The sequence below is a fragment of the Capricornis sumatraensis genome, chromosome 19 (genome assembly GCF_032405125.1).
Source record: "Capricornis sumatraensis isolate serow.1 chromosome 19, serow.2, whole genome shotgun sequence".
Taxonomy (NCBI): domain Eukaryota; kingdom Metazoa; phylum Chordata; class Mammalia; order Artiodactyla; family Bovidae; genus Capricornis; species Capricornis sumatraensis.
The window spans coordinates 7,920,045-7,939,027 of NC_091087.1; the positions used below are offsets into that span (position 1 = coordinate 7,920,045).

General features: G+C 36.4%; 1 protein-coding gene across 2 annotated transcripts in view; it reads right to left on the minus strand.

Moving 5' to 3' along the window:
- Positions 1–18,983, minus strand: part of UBE3A (ubiquitin protein ligase E3A) — a 94,520-nt gene that overhangs the window by 56,791 nt on the left and 18,746 nt on the right. Inside the window, exons 2-4 of one of the 2 annotated variants that reach the window (XM_068990894.1) lie at positions 6,923–6,986; positions 4,448–4,567; positions 1,140–1,184 (exon numbers count right to left, since the gene is read on the minus strand). In XM_068990894.1, the coding sequence (XP_068846995.1) occupies positions 1,140–1,184; positions 4,448–4,467 (65 nt within the window). In that variant the 5' untranslated portion in view covers positions 4,468–4,567; positions 6,923–6,986. Of the gene's footprint in view, positions 1–1,139; positions 1,185–2,688; positions 2,771–4,447; positions 4,568–6,922; positions 6,987–18,983 lie in introns of those variants that run through there. The other variant, XM_068990895.1, reaches the window with a different exon arrangement.

The window sequence follows — 18,983 nt, forward strand, 5'->3', positions numbered from 1 at the left end:
GAAGCACACAGTGGTGTAGCTGACCTAATTTACTAAGAAAATTGACAGTTTAGGTACAATGGCTTTGACTTCCTCATTCCTACCTACCAATACATTTAATATCACATATTCATCCTTAACCTCCCTCTTCTAGATTCATAAGGGTCTTTGCTCTTATTCAAGAGAAATCCCTATACCTATATTTTTTCATTCCAACCATTACTACCTTAAAGCCCTGCTTCAATAATCACCATCTCTAGTTATTTTAAACTTATATTCTCACAACTAATCACTGAAGTCTTACCTACTTCATTTTTCTAAATACTTTTCTTTAAACCAGAAAACTTTATCTTTAATTCCTAATATACTACTGCCCTTATTTAGGTTTTCATTGACTAAAACTTGGTCATCCTACCATATGATTTCTCTTCAATCCTGTTTCCTTGCCAGCAAAGTTACTAAAAATATATATATTTAACAAGGTCACCCTACTTAGCAAATTCTTTACTAACTCCCAAATACCTATGAGAGACAGGTCAAGGCGGTTCACACAGCATGCAAGCACCTAGTCCTTTTTATCCAGTCTCATCTCCTTTAATTTCCCACCTTTCAGTTAGTCTATAATCTAAAACTCCTCAACTGCCTACCGTTTCCTATGTTTACTATGCGGCTTTGTTAAGTGCTCATGCTTCTGCCTAGAATGTGCTGGCTAACTCCCAGTCTCACTTCAAGACTTAACTTAGCCTTCCCTGATCACCCCTGTTTTCTGCCATGTGGATTAGGTCCCTATTGCATCAAGGTTCCTGAGTACACTGGTACTTCTTTATGTTCATGTTCTATCCTGGGATCCTTCTACCACCATGAATGAAATGATGTGCTTCTAGGTCTTTCACACTGAACAGACTAAAACTTCTAGGGGAGCAAAAATATGTAAGAATCCAGGGGTATGCAATTATCTGTCTAGAAGTAGAAATCAATATGTTACCAAGATTTAGAGGTATTTATTTGGTAGGGAAAATGAGACATGTGTATTCCTATCTTCCAATTTACTTTCTAAAGTATTACTCTCTTTAACTGGAAATTGTTTTCAAAAAATGTGATACCATTTAAAGCAATCTAGAGCAACTCAGACACCACAACCTCAACCAAGTTACACTTACATTCGGCTAGCTTCAATGTCGTCAGATTGAGGTTCTCCTGATGATCTGTAAAATGCAATTGAGAAAAGTTAAGCAAAATATTCCATATTTCTAAAAAAGGAGCAAACATTTTATTTTGGAAGACAAATTTGAAACCAAGATTTAATGGGTTAACAATTTTAAAAGTTCAACATGAGAAAAAAGTGGTCAGATCAGATTGCCATACAACACATTTATCGTAAGGGCTAGACTAATAAAAACTCAGTTCATTTTTTTAAGGAAAGGAAATTAAACACTATTTAGGTACCAATATACAAACCAATGTAACAAATCATAATTATTTACAAAGTCAAATATTTATAATAAAAACATACAACTCTGAAACCGTCTATAGCCAAGTATCAGTTATTCACAATACCAAAGGTATTCACTGGTATTCGTGGTCCCAAACTTTAGATAAAGTATCAGCAAACTACTGCCTGGGATGACAAACTAAGGCCTGGGTCAGCCGCCTATTTTTGTGAACTTGCTCTGGCACAGAGGCATGCTCATTTATTTACATACTGTCTATGGCTGCTTTTATACTACAAGAGCAGAGCTGAGAAACAGAGACACGTGGCCCACAAAGCCTAAAATACTTATTACCTGGCCCTTAAAAAAAAAAAAGTGTGCCAATCTCTGCTGTAGATAATACAAACTTAAACCTAACAGCCTCATGAATTTTAAAAACTAAAGTCTGATTTACCATTCTGATCATGATTACTTTATTTCAATGAAAGTAGCTTTCCCTGAAAATACACTAGCAGCATGTGTACCTGTCAACTGTATTCCAGGGCATTAAAAATCTTGCTGTGGATAACTATGAATGACTTCAGCTATAAACAGTTGCCAGTTTTTTTCTACTTTTTCCAATATACTGCTGCTATTTTAAGTAGAAATATTCAAAATTCTAAGACAGTAAGAAATATTTTATTTTCATTCTGGGGCATGAACCAATTCTGCCTACCATTCCCAACATGTTAAAAAAAATAAATTCCTATTACTCTATTCACTTTTATAACCATCAACATATATTAAGGTGAATCAGCATAATACTGATTTCAACACTTTCAATTCACAGAATAGGTAAAATTTTTTTTAGAGGTCAAAAGCTAAATTTTCAAACTGATATTACAAGGACTTGATTTGTAAATTTATCACTGACTTGAGGCTTCAAATTCCAAACAACTTTTAACAAAAGAATCTTAAACTCAGAGCCACCAGAAAAGAAATAATCTGTTTCCCATATTTCTTAGTTTTAAAAAACTCACATCTTTATCACTTTCAGAATTATTCCTCATTGCAGTGGTCCAAGGGAAAGAATGCAAAAAAAATGTAAGAGTCCAGCAGCTCAAATATTTATTTTAGATCTTCTTTGCAGTATATTCACATTTTCAATTATGCACAAAATGATATTAGAACTAAAACCTGGGGCATGCTGGAGGTGGCAGTGACTTGGCAGTGACACAAATGCAAAAATTTCACTCCACCCTCTCCCCCAGGGAGCAAACAAATCACCTTTGTGACACACCTGGTTTCCACCAGCCTTGTGGGTAAGTACCCCAAGATTGCTTCCAAACTTGTATCTCTCAGACAGAAGAGCTAAAAAGTGATGATAACCCCATGTACCAGCTGACTCATTTTTGAAAGTGCGACCGACCCTCCAGCATCAGATGTCATACTGTAAGGAGGCAGAGCAGGCTTGCAAAACAAAAAACAAAACCTGCTGGCTCTAAGGGAAGAGAGGCAGATTAGAAGCTTTTAAACACGTAGGCGGCAAAATTTTCAAAATTAACAGGGAAAGAGAGGGGGGGAAAAACTGAGGACACATTGACAGGGAAATTAAACTACTACTACAAAAAGGTAAGATGTAAGCAAGAGGAAACACAAATCCAAGTCTCAGAAGCACAATTTGTAATTATTGTAAAATTTTGAGATTCTGAAATGGAATAGAGATTAAATACATCAAATGGTATCTACACTGTAATTTCCAAAGTCTGCTCCCTAAACAAGAGAATATGTAAATATTAGCATCATTTAATATTAACATATATTAATGTAACTACCAAACCACTTAAAGTCAAACCAAGTAATTTAAACCAATTCAAGAAGAAAAAAATAATATAAATTGAAGATTACCTTAAAACAATCTACCCTAAGACTCTTAAACATAGTGCATTTGTTTTTCACTCAAAACGGAAATTGTTTGTTAATCAAGAAAAAGGTTAAGAATAAACACTGAACTAAAAGAAGCACTTTTTTTTTTAATGAGTAATAAGTAATAGTACCTGCCTGTATAAATTTCTAGTCATTCTGCTTATTGTATTCTGTCTGTAATATTCTAAATGATTTACCAAAGAGTATCCTAAAGTTAGGATCCAAACACTCAAAATTATACAGTACATAAGATCTGGGTGGAGAACAGATATATGTCTATGTATGGCTAAGCCCTTTTGATGTTCACCTGAAACTCCCACCACACTGTTAATTGGCTACACCCAAATACAAAAGAAGTTTAAAGTTTGGGGGAAAAAAAAATCCAAAACTCCAATAAATAAATAAAATACCTAAGATCTAACAATAGTTTCCAAGCTTTAATTTAGCCCCTGAAGAGTCTTTATTCTTTACTGTCAAATGATGGGAAGTAAGGATCTGGTTGTTCAGCTGCTCAGTCGTGTCCAACTCTTTGCAACCCCATGGACTGCATGCAGCACACCAGGCTTCCCTTCCATCATCTTCTGGCGCTTGCTCAAGCTCATATCCATTGAGTCAGCTGTAATTTTACCAAATTGAGGACACAAATCAAATGAAAAAAACCCCAGAAGTACTGACTTAGGTTAACCTAAAGTTGGTCAGAAAAACAAATCAGAAGAGAGATTTTTAGGAGGTGCAGCTTCTGGGGACTGCAAGCCCCTCCTTTAACTTCCACTGTAACTCTCTGGGACAGAACAGTATACCAGTGTTATTAAAACTCTCACCACGTGAAAAGCATACCTTAAAATGTATATTAAGACTTTTTTCATAGTTTTTTAAAAAATCTTCATAATAAAATCTTTATTTAAAAACTTGGAAATTTTTAGAAATACTTTCCTATTTATTCATACAGATAAGTCTGGGGAAAAGGCAGAAAGTATTTTAGGAAGATTAAATGGAGAAGCTGGTCAACTCATAGGTTCACTATTCTTAGCAGTCAGTATCCCTGTCAACTATACATTTTCTTCCTTTTTTTTAACAGCATGTATTTTACAATGGCAGCCTTTTAAAGGCTGTAAAATAACATTCAAAATTACCTTTTACAAGCTGTGGCCATTCGGTGACATCAGGGTGATCACAGCTTTGAGTCACTGATTAAAAACAGGTTGTCACACCAGTCTAGCTGCTAACTTGATCTGAGCGTAGGTTTAATAACTCTAATAAATTAAACAAATCTTTAGTTAGAACACTTTATAAACTCAATTCATTGTTCAAAAAAAAAAAAAATCTTCACAGGTTCAAATTAGGTGCCAATGTAACATTCATCAGAAGAATAATTATAGAAATGCTTTCAAGGACTATTTTCCAGCATTTTTCCCTTAAATTATTTCTTCACTTGAGAAAACAATGACAATAATCTTGTACTTTTATGAAGTGACACAGTTTACAAAAGCACTTTGGTCAACATCTTAAATCTCAAAACAACTCTGGCTCTAACCTATTATGAGTAGGCAGGATAGAAAGAATTTTAAAAAACAGAAAAACAAAGCAGCCTTAGAGTGATTAATTGACTTGCCCAAGATTTTAGTATTAGTGTTGAAGCCAGGCCTAGGACTAAAACCTAGCTATATTGACTTCCTAACCAGAATTAGTATTTTGTGATTTTGTTTAGTTTTGCTCTAGAGTCTCAAGATGTAAATATATGTAAGCAAGCAAAGATTTAAAATATAAATTGAGAATCCACAATTACAATAGTTTAAATGGGACTAATAGTAATAGAGTTTTCCAGGTAGTCAAATGCCTAATGAAATAGTTATACACAAACATACACACACACATACACACATACACATCAAGTCTATTCCTACTTATTCCATAGGATAATCTAACAGTAGCAAAAACTCCTTGGGTATTTCACGAATATTATATTCTCCTTATCAGTCATAAATCCACTAACATTCAATTTCATGTCCTGCAAGTAGTTTTTCCTCCGGATGATTTCCCTACCAAACTATATATCCAGGCCAAATCTGAAAAGTGATCTAAGGAAAGATGAGAAAATTAGGAGACAGAAACAAAAGACCCTTGACATTTATAAAATAGGAAGCTATCTGAGAACACTAAGGGATGAAACATCAATGCTTGAACCCATAACTCTGCAGCCTATGAACTTGGGCTTCAAATTCAGATAAGGGTTAAGAGTTGGCCAAAGAATACATAAGTAACTTTCGCGGACTCCAATACAGACATACTTCATCTTATTGCACTTTACAAATAATGTGCGTCGTCTTTGACAAACTGAAGGTTTGTGGCAGCCTGCCTCTAGCAAGTGTACAGGTGCCATCTTTCCAACAGCATTTGCTCACTTCATGTCTCTGTGTCACATTTTGGTTAATTCTTGCAATATTTCATATTTTTTCCTCATTATTATATTTGCCATGGTGATTTATTATCAGTAATTTTTGATATTACTATAACAACTTGCTGAAGGCTCAGATGATGTTTAGCACTTTTTTTAATCAAAGTATTTTTTAATTAAGGTATGTATACTATTTTTTAGACATAATGTTATAGCACACTTAATAGACTGTAGTAAGCATCTGTCAATGTAACTTTCACAGGCACCAGAAAGCCAGAAACTTCACTCATTGATTAGCTTTATTTGCCTTACTGCATAGTCTAGAAGTAAACCTGAAATACCTCTGGGGTATGCCAAAATAGGTGGGATCTATAATCCCTGGAAGATATCAAATTTCCTAGATTTTCCTGTCATGTTACATGCTTCCTAATAACAACCTAGAAGATTCTTGAGGTCATTTGGAAAAGAGGTAATGCGCCCCCTGAAACAAACAGTATTTCCTCTGGAGTCTTCATAAGACTAATAGTGTATGTGGATTTAAAAGATCCAAGTCTAACTTTCCAACCTGTAAAACATAAAAATGAAAAAGTCAAAATACCTTTTAATTGATTAACTGAGATGAATTAATTCATTACAGAGCTACATGTTCTATGAAAAATATTGAGGCAACTTTTCTCTTCTAGACTTCCTTTTTCATAGTCCAGTGCTCAACAGAGCAAACAGCTCCCAGAGTCAGTCTGGATACAAGGCCTTGTTTGGTCCCTTACTCAATGGAAAATCTTGGGCAAGTTTCTTAACCTCTCCAAGCCCGTTTCCCAATATACAGAACTAAGGTAACAGTAGTACCTATTTCAGAAGTCCGTCATGAGGATGAACAAACATGTATTTTGTTCAAAACACTGTCTGGCACATAGAAAAAGCCCAATAAATGGAGGCTATTATTAACTCATAGCCTAACAGCCAAACTCGCCCCCTCAATCTTCTTATACAATTATTTTACCCCTGATAGCACACTAACCTCTTCTAAATTTCTTTCTGAATCCCACTTGGAGCCCTCACACAGTCTACCTGGCAGCATAGTGATTTAGCACCTAGCAGAATAATCCTTTAAAAAATAGCAGTCATCCAAATCTGCTGAATACATCACTATTCTAATCATGACATTAAGATATTCATGCAATTTTGACTTTCAAAAAATAAAGCAGAAACATACCATATTTCGCCAAACTTCTGAGGAGCTGGTGAATTCTAAAATCAGGCTCTTACAGATTTTTAACCTAAAACATAAAACACCTCACTCAATTCTTTTTACATAGACAACTGAATAGACAACTTTCAAAGAAAAACAATTGCTCAAAAATTACAGAAGCAAACTCATTTGTAATATCTGTGAATATTCAAAACATATCAAGAGATAAATGCCCCTAAGTGCTGCTGCCAGGATGTATGGACGGGTCGTGAGGCAGGCCCTGTGGCCTGAGTGCTTCCAGCGGGCAGAACCGTGATGCCCATTTTCAGTCACAGAGTTTACTGCTCTCCATTTCCTTACTCCTATCTCTCTCCAACACGGCTGAAAATACATGACAACTGTTTAAGTATGTGTCTCGCGTTTAAGTACGTGTCTTGAATTCCTTCAGATACCTATACAGTTAAGCTTTAACTAAATTCTATATGCTGAGCATCTGCTATGTTAGGTACATACAGGAGCATCTGCCCAGCCACCTCCCAGAGTAGCAGCTTGGGAGTGTCCTGTAAGTCTCAGGTGTCAGATTGTTGTATTAGCGAAAATATTTTTTAAGTATGTAAGACAATGTTGTCGGGAGCATAATAGGGCCTCAACGTATGGTAGCAATTATTATTTTTTAAATCAAACATTTAATCTATCAAAACTTCTCTCATCAAAAAAAAAATTTTGAAGCCTTTAAGTTTCAGCATGGATCCAAATAATCACTGTAAATTCTTATCTCATTTGTACACCATCAGAGCACATCTCAGTTGAACAGAACTAAAGTTTTTTTTTTAATACATTTCCTTTTACTACATATGAAGAAACCAAGTTCCCCACCAAGTCAGGAAACCCACCCAGCATCCTAAAGGTTGTTGTCAGAAAATGAATATACTGCATATAATTGGAGAAGGAAATGGCAACCCACTCCAGTGTCCTTGCCTGGAGAATCCCAGGGACAGAGAAGCCTGGTGGGCTACAGTCCATGGAGTCACACAGAGTCAGATACCACTGAAGTGACTTAGCAGCAGCAGCAGCAGCAGCAGCATATAATTACTGTTTTTAAAATTAATCAAATGTTAAGATCTTAACAGACTAAGTCTCAAAACTCTCTTCTATAATACAATCACCTAAAGAATCTGTAAAAAAAAAAGTGCAGATACTTACTTGATCTCAACCTCCAGAGACTGTGATTCAGTATATAAAATGGGGATATGGGGATCTGTATTTTAAACACACATTTCATGTGATATGCATACCCCAATTTGAGATACTTTGCCTTAGAGGATTAGGAACACATAATCATCAAAGAAATATACCAAATCTATGAAGATACAGGATAAGTAACAGAAACTGTAAGCACCAAAAATGCTAGTTGCACTCTGTACATTTAACCATTAGCACTCTTACACCATACCTAGTGCCTTTATTTTCTTTATATTCAACAGAGGGCTCAGTATTAATCAAAGAATAAGAAATGCATGTAAAAATAAGAAACGTCAATATGAATCTATATCCACCTGTCCTGCTATCATTTTCATCTATCAAAACAGTCCATCTGCCTATTCTCACTTCTGTCATGTCTTTTATCTCCTCTCCAATAGCCTATTTCCCTCACCTCCATGTAACCCTGGGACAAACTAAATTTCCAGACTACTTTTTCTATCACTTTTTCATTATGTCCACTTAGCAATCCTGTTCTCATTTATGCCATGTTTGCAGTGTCTTAAATTTATGGGAAAGCTACTTGTTGACAAACTCATTCAGCTTTGTACATTTTAAATTTCTCAACAAAAGCGTGTTCCCAATAATTTTCTTGCATAAATCTTCCTGCCTTTAGGTTCTCCTCATTCTAGTTCACTCTGCAGTTAAGCTAAAATTTTTAAATATTACTTTCTTATAGTACTTCCATCACAATTCCCTCAACTCCATTAACACTTTACAGTATCATTACCTTCCTTTAACCACCAGAAAGACCATTACCTCAGATGCTAACATACAAAACTTCACATACTGAAAGTTTTCTTATAAAAGTCATCATCATTCTCATATGTCCTACATCTTATGACCTCTTAATCCTACTTTTTCTCTGCAGAGTTTCACAATGCGAGCCATTTCTCAACCCTCCTGGCTTCTGTAACGCTGTACCTGTCAGTGCTCTACCTCTGACTGGAGCTAAGTCTCCTGCTAGTTCATTTTCCTACTCCCCAACCACAGCCTCTAAGTTTCCATCAGTAGCCCTTTTCCTAACGTAAGAAAAGGCACTATTTAATCTAGGTTACATTAATTTCTTGGACAAGGTCAGCACCTGTTCCTCCATCACCTCTCTATATATTTAGGATCCCTAATATCTTTTAGAGAGAAGGCAATGGTAATCCACTACAGTACTCTTGCCTGCCAAATCCCATGGACGGAGGAGCCTGTAGGCTGCAGTCCATGGGGTCGCTCAGGACTGAGTGACTTCACTTTCGCTTTTTACTTTCATGCATTGGAGAAGGAAATGGCAATCCACTCCAGTATTCTTGCGTGGAGAATCCCAGGGACGGCGGAGCCTGGTGGGCTGCTGTCTATGGGGTCGCAGAGAGTCAGATACAACTGAAGCGACTTAGCAGCAGCTGCAACATCTTTTAAGATCCCTTACATCTTAAGAGCCCTTACACCTTTTAAGCCTTGATCTCTTGAGTCATAAGCCTGCTACTCTCAGTTACCAATGGTACACATGCACTTGGGATGTTTCATTAGCATATAAAATCAAACTCAATTATTTAAAAAAAACCTCACTCCATCTTGATATGCCTACTCTTCCTACTCTTGTTGTCCTACTAATTACAGATAAGAAAAATGGTTAAAAAAAAAAAAAGGTGAAAAACGAGAAAAAATGGTGCCATTATTTCCCTCCTCATTTTTATTTAGCCCAACCACTGTACAGTTTGATACTAAAGATTACTCAAAGAATGTCTACTACCTAAAGCTAATACAATGTTATATGTCAATTATAGCCTGAATTTTAAAATATGTTTGAAGGTCTACAAGTGGATGAAGACATACTGGTAAGGAAACTAGACATGCTCTTACACAGATATAAAGAACAGACTTTTGGACTCTGTGGGAGAAGGCAAGGGTGGGACGGTTTTGAGAAAAGCACTGAAACATGTATATTACCAAATGTGAAATAGACTGCCAGTCCAAGTTCAATGCATGAAGTGGGGCACTCAAAGCCGGTGCACTAGGACAACCCTGAGGGATGATACGGGGAGGGAGGTGTGTGTGTGGGGGGGGGTTCACGATGGGGACACGTACACCCAGGGCTGATTCCTGTCAATGTATGGCAAAAACCACTATGAATATTGTAATTAGCCTCCAATTAAAATTAAGTAATTTTAAAAATTAAAATAAATTCAAAATTCAGTCTATAAATAAAGTTTTAGTGACCCTCTCCCCAGAATTGGAAACTAGACTTGCTCTTATTCCCACGTAATGGGGGAAATGGGCACAAACAATAAAAACCACAATAAAGTAGGTAACTGCAACGCACAGTTAAGTGTTGTGAAGAAACCACAACATTAAGTGCGCAGATAAGTATTGTGACTTAAGTCTGGGAAAAAACGTAAAGATGTTCTTTATAAAGTAACATATAAACTGAGCACTGAGGCATGAAATAAACTGAGCACTGAGGCATGAATAATGTTTATCCCAGACATATTAAGAAAAACCAGGGGAAGTAATGATACCACTACCACTCCAGTCATCCGAATTAGAAAACTGAGTCATATTCTAAAGAGAAGCCCTTTCCAGTACAACAAAGTCACCCACTGCTATCAATTCTATCTCAGAAATTCCCCCACACTCCAACACTTCCCCCAATTATTCTGTTGTTGGTTTTGTTCCAGAGTAGCATTTCAGATGAAACTGTACACGATTCGGAAAAAATCTGCCAGTCCAGCCTCTTCTCTCAGACTAGACCACACTTTTAGAGAACACACATATAATTTGTTTTTATACTTCCACTGCTTGAAAATGTTCACAAAATATACTTCTCAGGATAAACATCTTACAAAAGAGGAATATTTCCTTTTAGGTGACTTGCTTTAGGTCACTTAACTAGTAAGTATAATGTTCAGATCAAGTTGTCTGATTCTAAAGAACATGTTTTTTTCTTCCATTGTTGTTCAGTCACTAAGTTGTGTCCAACTCTTTGTGCCCCACCCACACGAGGCTTCCCTGTCCCTCATATCTCCTGGAGCTTGCTCAAGCTCATGTCCATTGAGTAAGTGATGCCATCCAACCACCTCATTCTCTGTTGCCCCCTTGCCCTCAATCTTTCCCAGCATCAGGGTCCTCGCCAATGATTCGGCTCTTCTCATCAGGTGGCCAAAGTACTGCAGCTTTAGCTTCAGCACCAATAAATATTCGCGATTGATTTCCTTCAGGATTGACTGTTCTGATGTCTTTGCAGTCCAAGGGACTCTTAAGAGTCTTCTCCAACACCACAGTTCAAAAGCATCAATTCTTCAGAGCTCAGCTTTCTTTATGGTCCAATTCTCACATCCATACATGACCACAGGAAAAACCATAGCCTTTGTTGGCAAAGTAATGGATGGATCTTTGTTGGCAAAGTAATGTCTCTGCTTTTGAATATGCTGTCTAGGTTGGTCATAACTTTTCTTCCAAGGAGTAAGCGTCTTTTAATTTCATGGCTGTAATCACCATCTGCAGTGATTTTGGAGCCCCAAAAATAAAGTCTGACACTGTTTCCTCTGTTTCCCCATCTATTTTCCATGAAGTGATGGGACCAGATGCCATGATCTTCGTTTTCTGAATGTTGAGCTTTAAGCCAACTTTTTCACTCTCCTCTTTCACTTTCATCAAGAGGCTCTTTGGTTCCTCTTCACTTTCTGCCGTAAGGGTGGTGTCATCTGCATATCTGAGGTTATTGATATTTCTCCCGGCAATCTTGATTCCAGCTTGTGTTTCTTCCAGTCCAGCGTTTCTCATGATGTACTCTGCATATAAGTTAAATAAGCAGGGTGACAATATACAGCCCTGACGTACTCCTTTTCCTATTTGGAACCAGTCTGTTGTTCCATGTCCAGTTCTAACTGTTGCTTACTAGTTATCTATATTTCTGACTTCAATGCTTTTGTTTCTCACAACACTTTACCCCGAAATACTTCTCTTTTACCAAAACCTCTATCTCCCACCCACCTATTATGCCCTGTTAAAAAATACTCATTTTAAATACTGTACCACACAATTCTCTAATCTCTTCTGTAATCATTTACTATATATTCCTAATACTATATTAATTTCTATCTTCTTTATTATTTTATATATTATAGCTAACTGTATACATTTCACAGTGCTTCTAATTATAAGCTGGCTGAGGGGAAGGCGCATATCCTTCATGTTTACTTTCATCATACTGGGGACTGTTTTCTTGCCTCCACACCTCCTGTGTACAAGGGGGGAAAAAAAGAGTAAAGCTCATGGCCTGACAAAGGATTCTGAACTAGTTCTGAATGCAATTCACGGACGAATAAGCAAGAGTATCCCTTAATTCCAAAAGAACACAAATTTACCCCAAGTCAATTTAACGAAAGTATATTCTGAAGCTCAAAGATGTAAGAATCACCAAGAAAATTTCATTTTCTAAAAGAAACGTCTCTCTTTCCAAAGAACTTGTTCTACCAGGGACTAAAGCATAGGATATTAAATAGTATAATTAAAATTGATACAACCCCTTCAAAAAAATGACAGTTATCTACTAAAACTAAATGTATACATATCCTATAACTTAAAAATTCCACTAGGTACATCAAACAGAAATGAGAACACACGTTCACCAGAAGACATTTAGTGGAAAATTAAGAGTAACAAGTCTTAGTCACCCTAAACCAAAAATGACTAAAATGTCCATCAGCAGCAGAATGAAAAACAAAATACAGCTGATCCTTGAACAACCCAAGTTTGAACTATGCAGGTCCACTTAGATGTGGATTTTTCTTCAGAAAATACACTAACATAGTAACACTATTTACAGGTGGTTGAAGTCACTGAAGTGTCAAGTTTGCAAGGCCTACTGTAAGGCCATACATGCAGCTTTCTGACTGTGCAGGGGATGGGCACCCCGAGCCCTAAACCTTCTTAAGGGTCAACTGTACCATACAGACATGATGAGCAACCAGCGACAACCAACAGTGTGGATGAACCACACAAATATGATGTGTGAGTTAAGTCAGATACAACTACATGTGACTGTTTCTAGTTACATAAAATATAAAAACAGGAAAATCTCATCTATGCCAGTAGAAGTCAGGATACTGGTTACTCTTGAGGAAAGAGAATTAATGACAAAGAGAGCACAAGGGGCTTCAGAGGAACTGATCTTATTCCTTGATCTGAATGCAGGCTACGTCTGTGCGCTCAGTGTGTGAAAGTTCAACAACCTATGTGCATACTCATATCCTTTTGTATGTGTATCATACTTGAATCATTAAAATTTATTTTAAAAAGCACAGTATGCTATAAATACTGTGCACTTGATAAATAAATGTAGATGAAACAGAAAGTAAGTCCAGAGAAAGATCCAAAAAGTATGTAACAGTTACTTCTTATCAGAAACAAGAAAACTGGACAACATACACGAAAAAATGTTTTCAGACCCTGGGTACCAGGCAGTGTGAGACTGTGATCCATAAGAATAAACAGAGTTAAGGTGAACCCTTTGAATGCTTGAATTTCTGCCCAAAGGCAACTTTCTGCTAGAGTCAATGGAGGGAAACCCAGACAGAAGACAGTAGTTTCACTGGGGTGTGAAGCAAGAGGTCAGAGTTGAGTAGGCTAAAATGGCTAGAATATGTAGTAAGACTGAGTGCCAGAGAGGGGAGCTAAGCACAGAAAAGTTTCCATAAGCCTGCCACTCGAGGGTCCTTTCAAGTCTGTCACTATATACTAAACTGGGCATGAATAAAGTGAAAGACTCCATGAAGCTGAAGAAAGAGGAGCTGTGAGCTGAAATATTCCCAATGTTCATACAAGACTGGGAGATCCCTAAGTTCCTCCCAATCAGAGTGATGAGAACATGTTGACACTTAAAATATTTCATAGACATTTACGGGACATTTAGCAGGAAACTAAGAAAGGCCATGCCATTCTAGTAGCTACCAGCCCAAAAGTAAAGCCTTTTCTAGATACACTCTAACAGAGCCTTGAAGGAATCAAGCTGAGCAACAAGTTAATTCGATGGCTGCCAAAACAAAATTTAACATTTGAAAAGACAACAAAATCCAGCCACTCAACAACAGAATACTACAATATTCAGTATCCAGTAGTAAACTACTAAATTTATAAACAGGAAAACAAGACCAATAACCAACAGAAAAACCAGTCAAAAGACCCTGAAGTGAATCAGTAGATGAGAACTTTTAAAATAGATATTATAAATATGATCAAGGATTCAAAAGGATATATGAAAATGAAACTTTTAGAAATACAAAATAATGTATATAAATATATAATATTTACTTAAATATATAAATCATCTCAAAGTATTTGACACTGCAGGGGGAAAAAAACAAGACAAAGTAAGTGGAAGCAGAGAGAGACAAAAAAAGAACTAAAAATGTTAATGATCAAACATTATACATGTAACCAGAGTCCCTGGAAAACAATGCAGAAGGAAGAGAAGTGACTTCAAAAAAATACTCGTGAAGAAATAATGACTGACACTTTTCCAAATTTGATGAAAGCATAAGCACACAGACCAAAACAAACAAACAAACAAAAAACACACATATACCCAAAGTCAATAAATCTTAAGCAAGATAAACACAAAGAAAATCAGGGATAAAGAGAAAATCTTAAAAGAGACGCCAGAGGGGGTGGAAAAGACTTTATGAACAGGGGAAGAAACTTAAGTCTAACCACAGACTTCTCATCAGAAACAAATGCGGAAAAAAAAATGTCAACCTAGAGTTATGTATCAAGTGATAAATATTCTTCAAAATGTTAAGATAAACCATTATATATAGACTAGAATGGCTACATCAAAAAGACTGAGAGTCCCAAATGCTGATAAGAATGTAGAGCAACTGGAAATGTGTAATTGTTGGTAAGAGTGTAAAACAAAACAACCAATTTGGGGAAGCCAAGACAAGCTATCCTGGCCAATCTCTGCCCAAAGTACAGCTTCATAAGCAAAATAAATAACTGCAGATGTTTGAAGTACACTAAGTTTGGGGTGATCTGTTACGTACCAACAGATAACCAGAAAAATATACTAAATTTAGTTAAGTGCAATACACTAAATCAATAATTATACATTTCATAAGTTCTAATTAACTGTATATTATGAAATTAAGGATGAGATATTCTAAACAACTTATTGAGTTAGCAAAAAAGTTCATTTGGAGTTTTCTATAAAATGTTATGGAAAATCCCTTTTTGGCCAAAACAAAACTTTGAAAAGCATCCACACAAAAAAATAAAAAGAAATAAAACAAGTTAACAGATAGATATGAGACATTAAATAAAGTAAAATATTAAGTACAGAACTACATTCTACAATTATTTCATACCTGTATAAGTTTGAAAATTTCCCTAATAAAATTTTTACAAGTGAAATAAAAACATTTTCATACAAATAGAAGCTGAAAGGTTTTTTCTGGCCAACAGACTTAGTGCTCTAGAAATTTTTTTATTTTTTCAAGTAGAAGGAAAATAATATGATAGAAATTTGGGTTCATGAAAAAAATCTACGCAAATGAAATGAAATGAAAACATGAACAAAACGTCAAAGAATATTGCTCCTGGTTTTTAAACTTCTTTATGTATCAGCTGACTATTTAAAGAAATAATCAGAAATTCTACTGTGGAAATTTATAGCTTACATAAAAGCAAAACAGAAGATTAAAATGGCAAAAAAGGATGAAGAAAGGCAAACGAATTTATAATGTTCTCGAATTCCTGTACTCTAAGAGGTCTTATTTTAATGGCAGACTGAGATAAACTAAGGTGCATACTGTAAATAGTAGTGCAACCAACTGGGGAAAAAACAGATACAAGCTAATAGTGGAGATAAAACAGACTTCTAAATAATGCTTAATCCAAAAGAAAGCAGGAAGTGGGGGAGGGAAGTAGTATAAATAACACAATTAAAAAACAAACAGTAACCTGATACTTTTAAACTCAACCACATTGACAATTACAATAAATATAAATGGATCAAAAACTCAAAAAGCAGAGATTGTAAACAATCAAAAAGGATGTAACTGCAAACTATAAAAGACATATTAAATATAATGGCATATAAATTGAAAGTAAAGAAACAGAAACATGTAAACATGAATCATAAGAAAGGAGGAGTAGCTATATTAACACCAGACAAAGCAGACTTCAGGCCAAGGAACATTACCAAGAGAAGAGACATGTCTTAGTGATAAAGAATCAATCCGTCAAGGAGAGGTAACAGTCCTCAATGTGAATGCACCGAACAACAGAACTTGAAAACAGATGGAACAAAAAGGAACAGAACTGGAAGAAAACATAGCAGGTTCACAATTACAGTTAAACATTTCAACACTACTCTCTTCTTAATTAGGGCTTCCCTGAGAGCTCAGTTGGTAAAGAATCTGCCTGCAATGCAGGAGACCTGGGTTAAACCCCTGGATTGGGAAGATCCCCTGGATAAGGGAACGGCTACCCGCTCCAGCATTCTGGCCTGGAGAATTCCACGGACTACAGTCCACGGGGTCACAAAGACTGGGACACGACTGAGCGACTTCATTTTCACTAATTTAATAAAATAAGTACCCTGCCCCCAAATCAGTAATGATATAGAACACATGCCTGTCTAAAAAAGAACTTGTAGCCTGAAAAGAAAAAGAATGAAAATAGTTGGATATTCACAAAAAGACATACACATGGCCAATAAATATATGAAAACTTCAATATCATTAATCAGGGAAATGCAAATTAAAATAACAATGACACTTCACACCCATTATATGACAATTACTTTTTAAAAATAACATTAGCAAGGTATTAGCAAAGATGTGAAGAAGTTGGAATCCTTGTGGGAAGGTAAACAGTACAACCGCTATGGAAAATGGTATATAGGTTTTCAAAATAATTAAACATAGAATTACCATATGACGCAGCAATTCCATTCCTAGCTATATAACCAAAAGAAACAAAAGCAGGGACTTTGAAGAGATTTTTACACCCCATGTTTATATTAGCACTATTCACAATAGCCAAAGGAAGGAAGGAACTCAAGTCTCAATGAATGAATGATTAAACAAAATGTGGTATATAGACACAATGGATATTATTCAGCTTTGAAACAGAAATTCTGATATATGATGTAACATGGGTCAACCTTGAGAACGTCATGCTAACTGGAATAAACCAAAAGCAAAAAAAAGAACATCGTATGATTCCACTTACACGAGTACCTACAACAGCCAAATTCAGTCTGAAAGTAGAAGAGAGGCTGGAGGGAGGGGAAGAAATTAGCTGGTTACTGTTTAAAGGGGACAGAGTTTCAGTTTGGAATGACAAACAAGTTTCAAAAATGGGTTAAGAGTGATGGTCGCCCAATGTGAGTGTACTTTATGCCACTGAACTGCACAATTAAAATGGTTAAAATGATAAATTTTATGTTATGTGTATTTTATTACAGTTAAAGAGAAATTGCAATGGGATACCACTACACACCCATCAGTGTCTGCAATTTGAGAATATCAAATGTTGACAAGGATTTGGAAGAAACGGAACTCTAGTATGCTGCTGGTGAGGATGCATAATGGTATAACCATCTGGAAAGGTTCATCAGTTCTTTATAAATTTAAACATAAAACTAACATGTGCATACTAAGTTGCTTCAGTCATGTCCAACTCTTTGCGATCTTATGGATTGTAGCCTACCAGGCTCCTCTGTCCATGCGATTCCCCAGGCAAGAATACTTGAGTGGATTGCCATACCTCCTCCAGGGGATCTTCCCAACCCAGCTATCGAACCCATATCTCTTATGTCTCCTGCACTGGCAGGCAGGTTACCACCAGCACCACCTAGGAAGCACATGACCCAGTAATTCCAGTTTAAGGCCTTTAAATCTGAGGAATGAAAACATGTTCACGTACCAAAAGACACACATGTGCAAAGAGGACCTTTATTCACAACAGCCTAAAACTGGAAAATATGCAAATATTCACTAGATAAATAAATAAATACACTTTGTACAGCCATATTGTATTTAACAAAAAAAAAATCAATGATAAAATACAAAGTAGAGAAATCTCAATTATCTGTAGTTATGTGGGTATGTGATAGCATACACAGATTTGCTGCAATAATTAAAAAGTACTGTTCAACTCCATTCTGTCAGTTGTTCTAGCCAAAACCTCAGTGTCACCTTTTACTTCTCCCTTTATTCCACACTTAAATCTGACTCATCACCAAATCCTACAGACTAGAGCTTCATCAGTGATTCAACCTCTTCTCACCAACCTCATCAGCCTCACCCTGTCCAAGCCCCCATCATCACCTCTTAACGTGTATTCCTGTAGTAGCCTATCAACTGGCCTCCTGATTCTGCCCTTCTCTTTCAATCTACACTAACCATGGCAGCCAGAGGGATCTTCTGACATAAGTCAGAACTTTCCACTCTACTCAAAAACTTTCAAGGGCTTCCCATCTCACTCAAAAGTAAACTTCAAACCCCTTATTATGACCAAATGCTATGCGCCCTACATTCCCCTTTCTGACTTGATCGCCATCATTTACCTTTCTACAGCCACACCGGCCACCTTGCAGTTTCTCAAACCAGGCACTCTCCCACCTCACTGTTCCCTTATGCACTACCCTCTGTGTCTGAAATGCTCTTCCCTCAGTTATCCATATGGCTAGCTTTCTCATCCCCTTCAGTTCTTTACTCAAATCACCATCTCACTGAGATTTTCTCCGGTCATACTGAAGTTTGCATTGCCCCCTGCATGCTCAAATATTTCATCTCCCACTCCTTTTTCTCCTCAGAAGTACAATATACTG